The sequence below is a fragment of the Pristiophorus japonicus genome, chromosome 13, assembly GCF_044704955.1.
Source record: "Pristiophorus japonicus isolate sPriJap1 chromosome 13, sPriJap1.hap1, whole genome shotgun sequence".
Lineage (NCBI taxonomy): Eukaryota > Metazoa > Chordata > Chondrichthyes > Pristiophoridae > Pristiophorus > Pristiophorus japonicus.
Window position 1 is genome coordinate 99,362,498 of NC_091989.1, and position 17,338 is coordinate 99,379,835.

Genomic DNA, 17,338 nt, shown 5'->3' on the forward strand with positions numbered 1-17,338 from the left:
CATTCTCCATTTGTAAGCACTAACCAGGTCCATACTTCATTCTCCAATTGTTAGGTGTAACCTAGTCCTTAGACCATTCGCCAATTGTTAGCAATAACCTGGTCCAAAGATCAATCTCCAATTGTCAACAATAACCAGGTCCACAGATAATTCTCCCAATGTCAGCACTAACCAGTTCCATACTTTATTCTCCAATTGTTAGCACAAACCTAGTCCATAGATATTCACCAATTGTTAGCAATAACCAGGTCCATAGATTAATCTCCAATGATCAACAATAACCAGATCCACAGATAATTCTCCAATTGTCAGCACTAACCAGGTCTATAGAATATTTACCGATCGCTATCATTATCCAGGCCCATAGATCATCTTCCAATTTTCTGCAAGAACAGGTCCATAGATCATTCTACAATCGTTAGCACTTACCAGGGCTACAGATCATTCTCCAAGTGTTCGCACGAACCAGGTACGTAGATCATTCTCCAATTGTTAACAGGAGCAGGTTCATAGACCATTCTACATTGTTAAAACTTACCAGTTCCATAATTCATTCAACAATTTTTAGCACTAACCAGGTCAAAAGATCATTCTCCAATTGCCAGCACAAACCAGGTTCATAATTTACTCTCCAATTGTTAGCACTAAAGAAATTCACAGATCATTTTCCACTTGATAGTACTGACCAGGTCTATAGATCATGCTCCAATTGTTAATGCTAATGAGGTCTATAGACCATTCTCAATTGTTAGCATTAAGCACATCCATAGAACTTTTCCCAATTGTTAACTCTAACCAGTTCTACACATCATTCTCCAATATTTAGCTCAAACCAGGTTCATAGATTACACTCTAATTGTTAACACTAACCAGGTCTATCGTTCATTGCCTTATTGTTAGCACTGATCATGTCTATAGATAATTCATTAATTGTTAGCACTAACCAGGTCTATAGATCATGCTGCAATTGTTTGCACTGATCATGTCTATAGCTCATCGTCCATTGTTGGCACTAACTGGGCTGTAGATCGTGCTCTAATAGTTAGCACTAACGAGGTCTGAAGATCGTTCTACAATTTTTCTGGTGCATATTTCATTCTCCAACTGTTCACACTTATCAGTCCCACAGATCATTCTCCAATTTTTAGCACTATCCATTTCGATAGAACAGTTTCCAATTGTTAGCACAAACCAGGTCCGTAGAATATTCACCAATGATTAGAAGTAACCACGTACATAGATCTTTCTGCAATTGGTAACACTAACCAGACCAAAAATTCATTATCAAATTTATAACACTATGCGGGTCTATAGCTCATTCTCCAAGTGTTAAAACTAACCATGTCTGTAGATTATTCTCCATTTTTTTTTGCACTAAGCAGGTAAAAAGGGCTGGGGCATCGTGGTATTGATTAAATAAACTGTTAAAGCAGTGAGAAGGGATAATATGTTAGAGGGATCATCAAATGAGGCCATATGGATCAAACTGAAAAATAAAAAAGGGGCGATCACACAGCTGGGCATGTATTATAGAGTCCCAAACAGTGGGAGGGAGATAGAGGAGCAAATATGTAGGCAAATTGCTGTGATGTCCAAGAACCATAGGGCAGTAATAGTAAGGCATTTTAACTATGCTAATATTGATTGGGACAAATATAGTGTGAAGGGTATAAAGCATGCAGAATTTTTAAAATGCATTCAAGAGAACATTTTTAATCAGTATGTAACAAACCCAACATGAGAGGAGGCGGTTGTGGGTTTAATTTTAGGGAATGAAGCTGGGCAGGTTGAAGGGGTATTAGTCGGAGAGCACGTGGCTGCCAATGACCATAATTCAGCCATATTCAAGTTAGTTATGGATAGGGACAAGGATAGGCCTGGAATGAAAGGCACAAAATGGGAAAAAGCTAATTTTGCTAAGTTGAGGATTGATTTGGCCACATTCGACAGGAAACAGTTTGGCTGTATTGAGAGGAGACCTCATTGAGAAGTACAAAATTTTGAGGGGCCTGGATATAGTGGATAGCAAGAGCTTATTTCCATTGGTGCAGGTGTCAATTATGAGGACCATAGCTTTACGGTGGTTGGTGGAAGTTTTAGGGGTGATTTGAGGTGGGGCTTCTTCACGCAAGGGTGTTGGGGGTCTGGAACTCACTGCCTGGAAGGGTTGTGAATGCAGAAACCTTTACCTCATTTAAAGTGTCCTTGGATGGGCACTTAAAGTGCTGTAACCTGCAGGTTTCCAACTTAGAACTGGTAATTTGGATTAGACTGGATAACCTCTTGTTGCCTGCGCAGATATAGCCAAGGTGATCTCTTGGACTAGTTTCAATCATCTGGATGGGCCGGAGAAGAATTTTCCCAGATTTTATTTAAGCCAATTGGCCTGGGTTTTTATCTGGTTTTTGCCACTCCCAGAAGATCACGTGGCTCTAATTGGGGTGGAGTGTAGAATGTTTTTGAGCAAGGAGTGTCGCAGTTGTGTGCGGTGGACTAGTTGGGCTGGTTGGTCTTCACGTTTCCGCCATTTTTCACTGTTCATAGGTTTATATGTAATCTTCAGAGCTGCTGACCAAGGGCCGTGTGGCTCTTTTTTGGCGGGCGCAGACACGATGGGACGAAATGGCCTCCTTCTGCACTGTAGATTTCTATGTTTCTGAAGATCATTCTCGAACTGTTTGCACTAACCATGTCGATAAATCATTCTGCAATTGCTAAAACAGGCCAGTTCTATAAATCATTCTCCCATTGTTAATACAGGTCAGGTCTATAGATCATTCTCCCATTGTTAACACTAAACATATCCATAGAGCATTACCCATTTGTAAGTGTGAACCACTTCTATCGAACGTTCTCCAATTGTTAGATTTGATCAGGTCTACAGCTCATTCTTCAATCGTTCGCCGAAACCAAGTCTAGATCATTCTCCAATTGTTAGCACTAACCAGGTCCACAGACCATTAACTGTTTGCACTAACGACATCTATAGACCATTATTAGCATTAACCAGTTCTACAGATCATTCTCCAATATTTAGCTCGAACCAAGTTGAGACCGGTGACAAGTCCCATTGCGGTAATTACAGAGGAGTCTCATTGCTGTCTGCCACAATGAAAGTCATCACAAGAATGTTTCTCAATCGCTTTCAACCAGTGACTGAAGAGCTCCTCCCAGATTCACTATGCGAATTCCACCCAGTAAGGGGCACAATGAACAGGGCAGTCACCGTGTGTCAAATTTAAAGACAATGCAGGGAGCAGTGTCAATCTCTGTACATGGCCTTCTTTGACCTCACAAAGGCCTTTGACACTGTTAAACTCGAAAGATTATGGAGTGTCTCCATAAATTCGGCTGCGCTCAAAAGTCCATCATGATCCTCCGCCTGCTCCACCATGACATGCTAGCCATGATCCTGAACAATGGATTCACCAGAGACCCAATACACGTGCGGTCCGGGGACAAGCATGGTTGTATCATTTCACCAACCCTCTTCTCGATTTTCCTTGCAGCAATGCTCCATCTCACCCTTAATAAGCTCCCTGCTGGAGTGAAGCTTATCTATAGAACGAACGGGAAACTGTTCAACCTCTGTCACATACAGTCCAGATCCAAGGTCGCCCCATCCTCTGTCATTGAATTACGGTATGCAGATGACGTTTGCGTTTGCGCACACTCGGAGGTCGAACTCCAGACCGTCGTCAATACCTTCATCAAAGTGTCCGAGAGTATGGGCATGGCACTAAACACCCGTAATACAAAGGTGCTATACAAAACTGTCCCTGCCTCGCAGCACTGCCCCGATTATCATGATCCATGATGAGGCCTTGCACAATGTGAAACATTTAACATAGCTTGGGAGCCTACTGTCACCAAGGGCAGACATCGATGACGAAGTCCAACACAGCCTTCAGTGTGTCAGTGCAGCCTTCCGTCGGCTGAGGAAGGGTGTATTTGAAGACCAGGACCTCAAACCCGTAACGAAGCTCATGGTCTACAGGGCAGTAGTGATACCCACCCTCCTATAAGCTTCAAAGGCATGGATTATGTACAGCAGACCCCTTAAACCACTGGAGAAGTATCACCAACGCTGCCTCCACAAGATCCTGCAAAATCATTGGCAGGATGGGCACATATCGCTCAAGCCAACATCCCCAGCATCGAAGCATTGACCGCACTCGATCAGCTCCTATGGACGGGCCATATCGTCTGCATTCCGGATGCAAGACTCCTAAAACAAGTGCTCTACTCAGAGCTCTGATACAGCAAGTGAGCCCCAGGTGGGCAGAGGAAACACTTCATGGACACCCACAAAGACTCCTTGAAAAAGTACAACATCCCCACTGCCACCAAGGGATCCCTTGCCCAAGTCCGCTCAAAGTGGAGGAGAAGCATCCGGGAAGGCATTGAACACGTCAAGTCTCTTTGCTGGGAGCTCGTGCAAGCCAATCGCACACAGCGTAAGGAGGGCATGCAGCCCTTCCAACCACCTTCACTAAGGAAGACACAAATAACCTTCTGTAAATACTAGGGGACCGAGGGTCTAGCGAGAAGGAGCAACTTATGGAACTCCTTATTAGTCAGCAAATTGTGATCGGGAAATTGATGGCATTAAAATCCGATAAATCACCAGGGCCTGATAGTCTGCATCCCAGTGTACTTAAGGAAGTGGTCCTAGAAATAGTGGATGCATTGGTGGTCATTTTCCAACAGTGCGTTGAATCTGGATCAGTACCTATGGCCTGGAGGGTAGCTAATGTAACGCCACTTTTAAAAAAAGGAGGGAGAGTGAAAACAGGGAATTATAGAGCAGTTAGCCTGACATCGGTTTGCGGAAAATGTTGGAATCAATTATTTCAGAAGTAATAGCAGCACATTTGGAAAGCAGTGACAGGATCGGTCCAAGTCAACATGAAAGGGAAATCATGCTTCATAAATCTTCTAGAGTTATAAATAGTAGAGTGGACAAGGGAGAACCAGTGGATGTGGCATATTTGGACTTTCAAAAGGCTTTTGACAAGGTCCCACACAAGAGATTAGTGAGCAAATTTAAAGCACATGGTATTGGGGGCAATGTATTGACGTGGATAGAGAACTGGTTGGCAGACAGCAAGCAAAGAGTCGGAATAAACGTGTCCTTTTCAGAATGGCAGGCAGTGACTAGTGGGATACTGCAAGGTTCAGTGTTGGGCCCACAGCTATTTACAATATACATTAATGATTTGTACGAAGGAATTGAACGTGATATCTCCAAATTTGAAGATGACACTAAGCTGGGTGGCAGTGTGAGCTGTGAGGAGGATGCTAAGAGGCTGCCATGTGACTTGGACAGGTTAGGTGAGTGGGCAAATGCATGGCAGATGCAGTATAATGTAGATAAATGTGAGGTAATCAACTTTGGTGGCAATAACAGGAAGACAGAATGTTATCTGAATGGTGAAAGATTAGGAAAAGAGGAGGTGTCATGAGACCTGGATGTCAAGGTACATCAGTCATTGAAAGTTGGCATGCAAGTACAGCAGGCAGTGAAGAAGGCAAATAGCATGTTGGCCTTCGTAGCGAGAGGATTTGAGTATAGGAGCAGGGGGGTCGTAATGCAGTTGTACAGGGCCTTGTTGAGGCCACACCTTGAACATTGTTTTGTTCTCCCAATCTGAGGAAGGACATTCTTGCTATTGAGGGAGTGCAGCGAAGGTTCACCACACTGATTCCCAGATGGCAGGACTGACATATGAAGAAAGACTGGATCGACTAGGCTTATATTCACTGGAATTTAGAAGAATGAGAGGGGATCTCATGGAAACGTAAAAGATTCTGACGGGAGTGGACAGGTTAGATGCAGGATGCTGGGGAAGTCCAGAACCAGGGGTCAATGACTATTGATAAGGGGTAAGCCATTTAGGACCGAGATGAGGAGAAACTTCTTCAGTCAGAGAATTGTGAACCTGTGGAATTCTCTACCACAGTACGCTGTTGAGGCCAGTTTGTTAGATATATTCAAAAGGGAGTTAGATTTGGCCTTATGGCTAAAGGGATCAAGGGGTATGGAGAAAAAGCAGGAATGAGGTTCTGAGGTGAATGATCAGCCATGCTCATATTGAATGGTGGTGCAGGCTCGAAGGGCCGAATGGCCTACTCCCGCACCTATTGTTCTATCCCTCCAACCACCGTCTGCCAAAACCTTGAGAGAGACTTTCGGTCCCGCATTGGACTCAGCAGTCACCTGATCATCCTCGACTCCGTGGGATTGCTCATGAAGAGAAGACCATACTCCCATTGTCACCACTAACCGATTATTTTCCAATTGTTATCAGTAAACAGGTCTGGAGATCATTCTCCAATTGTTCAAACTAACCAGGAGCATTGATACTGCTCCAATTTTTAACACTAAACTGTCCAATTGTTCACACTAACCAGATCAACAGATCAATCCACAATTGTTGGTAATAACCAGGTCTAAAGATCACTCTCTAACTATTTACCCTTACCAGGTCTGAAAATCATTATACAATTGTTAGCACTAACCAGGTCTATAGATCATTCTCTAATCCATAGTACTTGGATATGTCTCCATTTGAAAGCACTGTATCAGTCGATGGTCAGTCTACAGTTGCTCAGAATGCCTACATCAGGAGATCAGATCCCACTCCTTAGCACTCTCTAGTTCTACAGATCAGTTTGTATTTCAAAGCACAGCCCAAGTCCAGAGATCGTTCACAATTTGACAAAAGTGCCTATATTTGGGTATCAGTCTCTAGTTGCTAGCACTGCCCAGGTCCAGAGATCGGTTGCAATTTCATAGCAGTTGTCAATTCCGTGCATCATTCTCTTTCTGATAACAGTGTCCAGGAACAGAGGTCAGTCTCCATTTGATAGAACTGTCGATTTCTGGGATAAAACATCATTTATTTGCACGGACTAGGCCCAGATATAAGTTCTCATTTGAGTGCACTGTCCAGTTCCCCAGCTCAATCCACGTTTGAGAGCACTGCCCAAGTCGATAGATCTTTCACCATAAGACAGCAGTGCCCCAGTCTGGTATCAGTCTCCAATGGGTAGCACTGTTCATGTCCAGAGATCACCCTCCACTTGAAAACACTGTCCAGTTCCATTGATCAGTCTCCATTTAATAGCACTCTCCAGGTCTGGGGATCAATCTCTATTTGCTGAATGCAGTAAGAACACTAGAAATCCCACTCAAAATCATGTCCAATCTGTGTTGCCAGTTTGATGAGTATTATCTGCTACTTTTTTTGTGATTTCTCACAGTTAACCTGCTGGTGATCCTGATCTTGTCCCGAGGAAGGTGTGGTCTATTCGGATGTATCACCTGTTACCTGGTGGCGATGGCGTCAGCCAATCTAAGTGTTATTCTCACTGACGTGCTGCTGAAGCAGATTATCCCCCTTTATTCCACGGAACCATTCACGAACAACATTACCCTGTGTGGTCTCATTGACTGCCTCACTCATGCAGCCACAGATTGTTCTGTCTGGTTCACAGTCGCTTTCACCTGTGATCGATTTGTGGCCATTTGTTGCCAGAAGCTGAAAAGTAAATATTGCACTTGGAGAACTGCGTTGGTGGTAATCACAACAGTGTGTGTGCTGAGCTCTTTAAAGAACATCCCTTGGTATTTTCGATATGAAGCTGTGTATTTCTTCAGCACACCGTGGTTCTGCATGGTGAAGTTCAGCTACTATACCTCACCCCTGTGGAAAGCATTTGACTTCTTACATCGAGTGACAACCCCACTGCTCCCGTTCGTTCTGATTCTGCTCCTCAATGGCCTGACTGTCAGATATATTTTATTGACGAGTAGAGCCCGCAGGATACTGCGGAGGAACAGTGATCAGGAGAATCACAAGGATACAGAGATGAAGAATCGCAGGAAGTCGATCATCCTGCTCTTCAGTATATCTGCAAGCTTCATACTGCTGTGGGGGACACAAGTTGTGTACACCCTCCACGAACGAATTATATTAAGTCAGTTCCTTCATATCTTTCACAAAGACCGTCTTCCGTACTTCATTAGATACATCGCGTCAATGCTACAACTCCTCAGTTCCTGCAGCAACACTTGCATTTACGTTGTGACCCAGAGCAAAGTCAGAGAGGAGTTAAAGAATGTGGTGACTTCCCCCTTTGTTCTGATTGTCCAGTTAGTTACCTAACAGTGAGAGCTGACCACTTTCCTGAACTCAAATTCAATTTGTTTCACATTATATCCCATTAATCCCATCCCGGCTCGTTACCGAGATCACAAAACATCATTGAAACTGTCATGTATGTAGACCATGTGTACCAACTGTATAGTCATGTAAGGTGGGCCGCCAGAGGGCACTGCGGTGGGAGACCTGAGGGTGACCTGCATATGTATGCAGGGCCCAGTATAAAAGGCTGCCCACCATGCTTGTGCCTCACTCTGGAGTTACAATAAATGGGACGAAGGTCACAACAGCTCAAGTACAACACTGGACCTCGTGGAGTCATTCATAAGAGTATTAAAGGCATAACAACTGGCGACGAGATTATGAACTTTCACAACAGAATGACATATTTGGTGCATTAGAAAAGGTCTAGAGGATGAAGATTGGGAAGCCTTTACGGTTTTGCTCGACCAATATTTCGTAGCAAACGACCTGGTAGACGATGATCCGGCCACGCTGGCAGATAAACGCAGAGCTATCCCGTTGACCAGTTGTGAGCCCACAGTCCACGGCCTCATCAGGGAATTGCCTGCACCAGAGAAAACAACGACCAATTAATACGAGGAGCCGCAGGTGCTAATTTGGGACCAACTCAAACCGAAGGAGAGCAGCCTCATGGCCAGGCATCGATTTTATACACACCGCCGCCCCGAGAGCCAGGAAATCGCGAAGTACGCTACCGAACTCAGGAGGCTGGCAGGGCCATGTAAATTCGGTGCATCCCTCGCTGATGCATTGCGGGACGTCTTCGTAATTGGCATCAGTCATGAGGCCATTCTTCACAGGCTACTGTCTGCCGAAACCACCGTCACTCTGCAGAAGGCAATCAGCATCAGCCAGGCGTTCATGTCCTCAATCTGCAGCTCCAAGCAGATGATGACTCACTCTCAGGACTCAAATCGGCAAATACTCCAAATAGAATGGCGCCTTTCACAGGCAGAACTGTTGAACATGAATCTGCCCAGGGCAGAACGTACAGGCCCCTGAGTTCTTTAAATTAGAGTCCACCGAGGGGTGCAAACGTAAGTCGAGTAGCACCATGCTGGCGTTGCAGAGGTAATCACAGGGCTCATCAGTGTCGGTTCAGAGACTATGTCTGCAAAGGCTGCAGAATAAAGGGCCACCTCCAGCGAATGTGCAAAAGAGCTGTGACTCACCACGTGGAAGAGGAGTCAGCAGATGGCTGTGAATCCAGCGCGGATTACGAGGAGATGGCTAGAGAGGCAACTCAGTCCCGGGACGAAGTGTATGGAGTTTATACCTGCACCACAAATTGTCCTCCAATGATAATGGAAGTCGAGATAAATGGCGTTCCAGTCTTCATGCAATTGGACACGGGGGCGAGTCAGTCTGTAATGAGCCAGGATGCCTTTGAGAGGCTATGGAACGATCAAGCTGAACAACCCAAGCTGCTCCCGGTTCAGGCAAAGCTGCGCACCTACACAAAGCAACTGATATCAGTTGTTGGTAGTGTGGATGTAAGTGTATCCCATGATGGCGCTGTGATAATTTACCATTATGGATTGTTTCAGGTGATGGACCAACGCGACTTGGAAGAAAATGGATGGGTAAGATTCATTGGAACAGGGAAAACTTCATCCCTCCAGCGATCGACGTCCTCCGTGCTCAGAGGCAAAGCAAGCCCCTACCTTCGGTTGGACTAGGCACCAGAGAGCAGATACGCGCAGCCTCCGAGGCACAGACTTCTCATCACGACTGCGTGGTGATGATCCGGCTGAGACAACCCGAATGCACCTTCCCGGTTTCAGTGGCAGGACTCCTGGGGAGGAAAATTTGTGCTGCCTGCTTCTTGCCATGATTGCAACACTGAGCCCAGGGAGAAACGTGTTGGTCGGCTCAGAGCTCAACAGGATTCCCAATACCGTGTGGAATCTGCCGTCTATTTAAAGGATACATGCAGGGTGAAAGGCTGACTGCACTTCTGAAAGGGGAGGTGCTTGTTTACCAAAGTACCTCATCGTGGCTGGAGCTGGAACAATATCTCAACAGGAGAGGGAAAGGGCACCATGTTCACTGCTGGCGAACTCTAGGCCTTGGTCTACAGGAGGAGACAGGCCCTCTACCTGCAGGAGGCAGGATGCCATTCAAACAGACTCTGTGAAGGCAGTGGGAGGACATTGCAGAGCCATCAGTGCCAACAGTGTTGCCCCCTGGACAAGTTAGCAGTGCCAAAAGAAGTTAAATGAGCTGATTGGAGTGGCCAAGGTAAATGAATACATCTTGCAATGCCATATCCCACCAACTGCAGCACTAGCCTCATACACTGCCCAATGCAGCACACCTCATCACTCACCTACCAACAGTCTAGCAATGACGACTCAGACCTCACAATCATAGCTTCACCTCACCCTCACAAACTTACCACCACTAAATATCACACCAACTTCCCACAGTATGTACACAATGCCAGCTATTCAACCATGATTATCACATCATGCAAACACATTGCACCACAATCACTGACACACTTCCCTTTCTCTTGCAGGCCAAGATGGCACACCATTGGTGCAAGCTGGAACAAACAGGTTGAGTGGCAAGCACGGCTGGAGATCTGTGTAGGAGATCACTGGAGGGGCTGTCACTGAGACCGTGGTGAGCTGCGAGGCTGAAAGTATTCATGATACATTGCTTAATCCTTCTTCTCATATCCAACTTCTCCCTCTATCCACAATCTCTTCTTACTAACAAGGTGCTGAGGGTGTAAGCATGTATATCTTGATCCTCCACCCTACCCCTCAACACAACCCGACCCTTGTGCCTGTCTCCTTTTGGATACTTAGGAACTGCCAGCTGCCCAGACTGGTCAGCAAAGTACAGGAGGAGAGTGATGGAGAAGAAGAGACACCTTTACTCGATCTGACTCTCCAAGGCACCATCTTAGAAAATAGCAATGCACGAACTTTGGAGGGTAGTATAGAGGCGGGACATGCATGTGGTGAGCCACGGGGCATGATTGCGCTGCTGCCAGGCCAAGGAGACAGGGTAGTGCAGATGTCAGCCCCCTAGAGGGTGAGATCGCACACGTTCTGCTGCAAAGGACTCAGATGAGAACTTTGATTGGACGGCATTCAGAAAAAAGATGATGGGCATGCACACAGAAATGCTTGGTGCAGTGCTATGCCTGCCAGAGAGACGCTTGTCATTGTCAAGGTGCATCGAGGGGTCCGTGTCCAACATTACCTGGGGCTTTGCACAATGCATGGAGCCCATGGTTTCCATGATAGAAGTGATAGGCAACTCCACGTGTGTGTTTAGGCGAGGCCCTCGGTTTAAACGGTGACCCCCAAGTGGCAGCGTCAAATCAGTGTCGCATGCTGACTAATGTCACGATCTGCCTGCTTTATATACTGCCGTCACACACATGTTGCTGTAGCAAGATTTTGCTGCTTTTTATACTCCATCCTCTTTGCAATAAAGGCCAAAATACCATTGGCCTTCCTGATCACATGTGCTACCTGCATACTATCCTTTGGTGTTTCATGCAAAGGTATGTCTAGGTCTCGCTATACTGGGGCACTTTGCATTCCTTCTTCATTTCAATAATAACTCCAATATGTTCAGGAGGAGCTGAGTGCCGTGCCACAAACGTTTCAATGATCTCATGAGATCAGGAAACATTTGTACAAAACCACACTCACCTTCAAATGCTGTGCCTCCCATCATATCCCCATCACTCTGCCTTCCCAACCCTCCTCACATATCCTTACTTACACCAATTTACCTTGCACGTCCTCCCATCCCTCCCTCATCTGTCCTCATCATATTATTCGCCCCTCAAACTCTCACACATCCTAATGCAATCTTATCAACTCACAGCACGCAAGTAGCCACCCCACTCCATCATAGTCTGTCTCTCATGATGAAACCTGACCACTCATTACATTAAATAGATCACTTTCACTCAAACTTCCCTTCTTTGCCTCCTAGCAGGAGAAGAAAATGCACAATAAGAGAGAGAGAGGAAACTGTAGGTTGGCTTCCATCATTTGCCACCTGCACAAAAGTAGAGGAGGCTGCGTTAGAAGTCTCGGGAGTGTCTGAACAGCTGGAAGCAGAAGACCGAGAGAGCAGACATTTTAGCAACCTAGCGATAGAATTACATATCATACAGCTAAAGGGCATACTATCAGTCACTCATATCACCTTCACCAAGTTGGTGTCCCACATGGTCCGCACCAGAAGTGGGCGGCCGCCATTTTTTTATTAAACCATCCTTGACTGCCGGCACTGAGTTTCTGAATTTCTTGGCCCTTGTATTCTCGGTCCACAGATATATGGATGTGGTCATCCATGGGAGTGAGCGCTGGGCATGGGGCAACAAAGGATGTGACAGGTTTCTGTACCTGGGCGTGTCGGGTAGTGTGGTCAGCATGGCAGGTCACGACCCCGTTACTGCTTCCATCCCGCTGCAGACAAAGACTTTCTGATAATGGGCCCATTATACCCGCCAGCCCTATTAAATGTTGTTGGTCAGGTGACGTCATCCATGTCACGTTTTCACGTGGTTCATTAAAAGGAGCCAGGGCCACCTTGGATTTGATGCTTTATCTGGGAATGTGCAGGCAGCACACTGGAGGTTCGCATTGCCCCAAAGACTTGGAGAGATGGCTGCAGAGAGGCAGAGAGCTGCTTTCAAGTTCTCCGATGATTCCCTCCATATCCTTATGGATGGTGTCAGAGCACACAGGGAGGCCCTCTTCCATTACAATGGGCGGAAGAGACATCCGCAGGAGTCAAAAAGAGCCTGGCTGCAAATTGCAGAGGAGACAAACAGCCGGGATATAAGAACATAAGAAATAGGAGCAGGAGTAGGCCACACGACCCCTCGAGCCTGTTCCGCCTTTCAATAAGATCATGGCTGATCCGATCATGGACTCAGCTCCACTTCCCTGCCCGCTCCCCATAACCACTTATCACTTTATCGTTTAAGAAACTGTCTATTTCTGTATTAAATTTTTTCAATGTCCCAGCTTCCACAGCTCTCTGAGGCAGCGCATTCCACAGATCCACAACCCTCTGAGAGAAGAAATTTCTCCTCATCTCTGTTTTAAATGGCCAGCCCCTTATTCTAAGTTCATGCCCTCTCGTTCTAGTCCCCTCTTCCACCCCATCAGTGGAAACATCCTCTCTGCATCCACCTTGTCAAGCCCCCTCATAATCTTATACGTTTCAATAAGATCACCTCTCATTCTTTTGAATTCCAATGAGTAGAGGCCCAACCTGCTCAACCTTTCCCTCATAAATCAACCCCCTCATCCCCAGAATCAGCCTAGTGAACGTTCTCTGAACTGCCTCCAAAGCAAGTATAGCCTTTCTTAAATATGGAAACCAAAACTGCACACAGTATTCCAGGTGTGGCCTCACCAAAACCTTATATAGCTGTAGCAAGATTTCGCTGCTTTTTATACTCCATCCTCTTTGCAATAAAGGCCAAAATACCATTGGCCTTCCTGATCACATGTGCTACCTGCATACTATCCTTTGGTGTTTCATGCAAAGGTACATCTAGGTCTCGCTATACTGGGGCACTTTGCATTCCTTCTTCATTTCAATAATAACTCCAATATGTTCAGGAGGAGCTGAGTGCCGTGCCACAAACGTTTTAATGATCTCATGAGATCAGGAAACATTTGTACAAAACCACACTCACCTTCAAATGCTGTGCCTCCCATCATATCCCCATCACTCTGCCTTCCCAACCCTCCTCACATATCCTTAATTACACCAATTTACCTTGCACGTCCTCCCATCCCTCCCTCATCTGTCCTCATCATATTATTTGCCCCTCAAACTCTCACACATCCTAATGCAATCTTATCAACTCACAGCACGCAAGTAGCCACCCCACTCCATCATAGTCTGTCTCTCATGATGAAACCTGACCACTCATTACATTAATAGATCACTTTCACTCAAACTTCCCTTCTTTGCCTCCTAGCAGGAGAAGAAAATGCACAATAAGAGAGAGAGAGGAAACTGTAGGTTGGCTTCCATCATTTGCCACCTGCACAAAAGTAGAGGAGGCTGCGTTAGAAGTCTTGGGAGTGTCTGAACAGCTGGAAGCAGAAGACCGAGAGAGCAGACATTTTAGCAACCTAGCGATAGAATTACATATCATACAGCTAAAGGGCATACATCAGTCACTCATATCGGGACTCATGGCATCAGTCACAGAATGGTCATCATGTGCATCATAATATGTGCACACATTATTTATTCTCCCGCAGGACTATCAAGGGTACCCCCTCTGCCTACTTTCCAGGATGTAGAGGTAGGACACTGAGAAGTGTAGAGGAACAAAGGGACAATGGAGTGCATGTCTACAGATCCCTGAAGGTAGCAGACCAGGTAGATCAGTTGGTTAAGAAGGCAGACAGAATACTTGCCTTTAGTAGCCGAGGCATAGAATACAAGAGCAGGGAGGTTATACTTGAACTGTATCAAACACTAGTTTGGACAAAGCTAGAGTACTGCATGCAGTTCTGGTCACCCCATTACAGGCCATATGCCATTGCACTAGAGAGTGTACAGAGGAGATTTACGAGGATGTTGCCTGGACTGGTAAATTTTAGCTACGAGGAAAGATTGGATCGGCTGGGGTTGTTTTCTTTGGAATGGAGGAGGCTTAGGGCAGACCTTATTGAATGTATAAAATTATGATGGGCGTAGGTAGAGTGGATAGGACGGACCTATTTCCATTAGCTGAGGTGTCAACAACCAGGGGACATAAAATTAACTTAATTGCTGTAACATTTAGAGGAGATTAGATCAAAAATGTCTTCACCCAGATGATAGTGGGGTCTGGAGCTCACTGCCTGAAAGGGTGGTAGAGGCAGAAACCTTTTTACATTTAAAAAATACTTGGATGTGCACTTGAAGAGCCATAACCTACAAGGCTACGGAAAGTGGGATTTGGATGGATAGCTCTAGGCAGGCTCGGCCAAAATGGCATCCTTCCGTGCTGTAACTTTCTATGATTCTACATTTCTATGAAGAGCAAGACGACTCCTTAGAGGAGCCTCCAGCTCTGAGGGTGCACCGTCACCAGACATAAGCGCACCCTGCACCAGCACAGAGATGCACACTCCTGTAGGTCCAATGCGAGATAGAATGGTGTGTCAGCTGGTGTGTCACAAGTGAGCAAGAGCACATGGTGCAGACAGGGACAGCAGTATAGTCTCCTTGCTGGAGGACGCAGGACTGTCCCAGCTCTGCTCAGCTGCAGGCAGACACTGAGCCTCAGGAAGTGGCTGATTCTGGAGGTGCAGGAAGAAGTGCAGGGAGCTCTGACCGGTTTTGTGAGCACGATGTCTGCAAATGTTCAGAGAATGCAGGAGTCCATCTCCAACAGGAGCATCACCATGTCACAGGCCATGGTGAGAGTCGGTCCTTCCATGGATATGGTGCCCATCTGCACAGAGCAGCTAATGCACTACCCACAGGAGCACATGGTGTTGATGGAGAACTGATGAATACTTATGGAGCATAGATGGCAGAGGCTGACAGACCTCCTGTCGAGGAGAGATGTCAGCGTAGACGTGGGTACTCATGGTCCCAGTTGTTATGTATGTATGTAAACCTTAGCAAAATATTAGACTTGCCACTAGTGGGCACACCTGTGGGAGAACTAAGGGTCACCTGTGCACCCTGGGGCAAGCAGGTATAAAAGGTGACTCACCATGCTGCTTCCTCACTCTTGAGTCTGAATAAAGAGACCAAGGTCACAACAGTTTGAGCTTGTGATATAATCCTGTGGATTGATTCTGAACATAACAAATTGGCAACGAGTAACAGATATCGAACTTTCACGTGGTAATGGCTGCCGTTGGTATTCTTGAGAGATTTGTTGAGGGTGATTATTGGGAAGCCTTAGTTGAGCACCTTGACCAGTAGCCAACGAATTGGACATGGCTGAACAGAGATCAAGCGCAGGGCGATTCTCCTCACCCTATTTGGATCATCCGTAGATGGCCTCCTTAAACATTTGCTGGCATCGGTCAAACTAACGGACAAATCTTACGCAGAGTTGTGTACACTGGCTGGGGAACACCTCAAGCCAAAGGAGAGCATCCTGATGGCCAGGTACCGCTTTTACATGCACCGTCGCTCCGAAGGCCAGAACGTGACGAGCTTTGTCGCCAACAAAAGTCGCCTTGTGGGGCAATGTGAATTTGCAGCATCCTTGGGAAAAATGTTGCGGGACTTTTTCATGCTTAGTATTGGACACAAGGTAATTCTTTGCAAACTGCTGTCTGCCGAATCCCTAGATCAGAGCAAGGCCATCACGACAGCCCAAGCCTTCATATCCACGAGCGACAACACGAAAAAGATATCTTCACAGAATCGAAGCTCACCAGCTAGCACCGTGCGCAAACTAATGTTTTCAGCAGGCAGAACAGCACAGGGCAGGGCCCACACGATTGCAGAGGCCAGACCTAGGCCTTGAGTGACTCAGAGTCCACCGTGGGGCGTGAATGTATATCCATGAGCACCATGTTGCTGCTGTGGGGGCAGCCATCGAGCTCATCAATGTCGATTCAAGCCCTATGTGTGCAAGAGCCGTGGAACAATGGTGCACCTCCAGCGAATGTGCAAACGACCTGAGACTCACCACATGGCAGAGTCAGGAGAGGACATCTGATCCAGCGAGGATCAGGATGAACGAACACGAGAGGCAACTCAAACTGAGAATAAAGTGGAACAATATGGGATACACACCTTCTCCACCAAAAGCCCTGCGATAATGTTAAAAGTTGAACTTAACGGCACTCCAGTCTCCGTGGAACTAGACACGGGGGCGAGTCAATCAGTTATGAGCCAGAAAGCATTCAACGAAGCACAGCGACCCAAGCTGATCCCGATTCAGGCAAAGCTGTGCACCTACACCAAGGAACTGATACCAGTTATTGGTCGTGCGGATATAAGAGTATTGCATGAGAGAGCAGTATACGATTTACCACTGTGGATTGTATCTGGTGATATGTCAACGCTGCTTGGCAGGTGGTGGATGGGGAAGATTTAATGGAACTGGGAAGACCTCTGCATACCTTGTCCGGTGAACGAGGTCTCCCCTTCCCAAAGGCTGAGCAAGCCCCCACCTTCAGCTGAAC

General features: G+C 46.3%; 1 protein-coding gene across 1 annotated transcript in view; it reads left to right on the top strand.

Moving 5' to 3' along the window:
- Window positions 1-15,697, top strand: part of LOC139278151 (probable G-protein coupled receptor 139) — a 66,248-nt gene extending 50,551 nt beyond the window's left edge. The window contains exons 2-5 of the mRNA XM_070896808.1: window positions 3,510-3,749; window positions 7,267-8,105; window positions 9,740-9,775; window positions 15,554-15,697. Of these exons, the coding sequence (XP_070752909.1) occupies window positions 3,510-3,749; window positions 7,267-8,105; window positions 9,740-9,775; window positions 15,554-15,697 (1,259 nt within the window). The remainder of the gene's footprint in view (window positions 1-3,509; window positions 3,750-7,266; window positions 8,106-9,739; window positions 9,776-15,553) is intronic.
- Window positions 15,698-17,338: the final 1,641 nt, after the last annotated feature.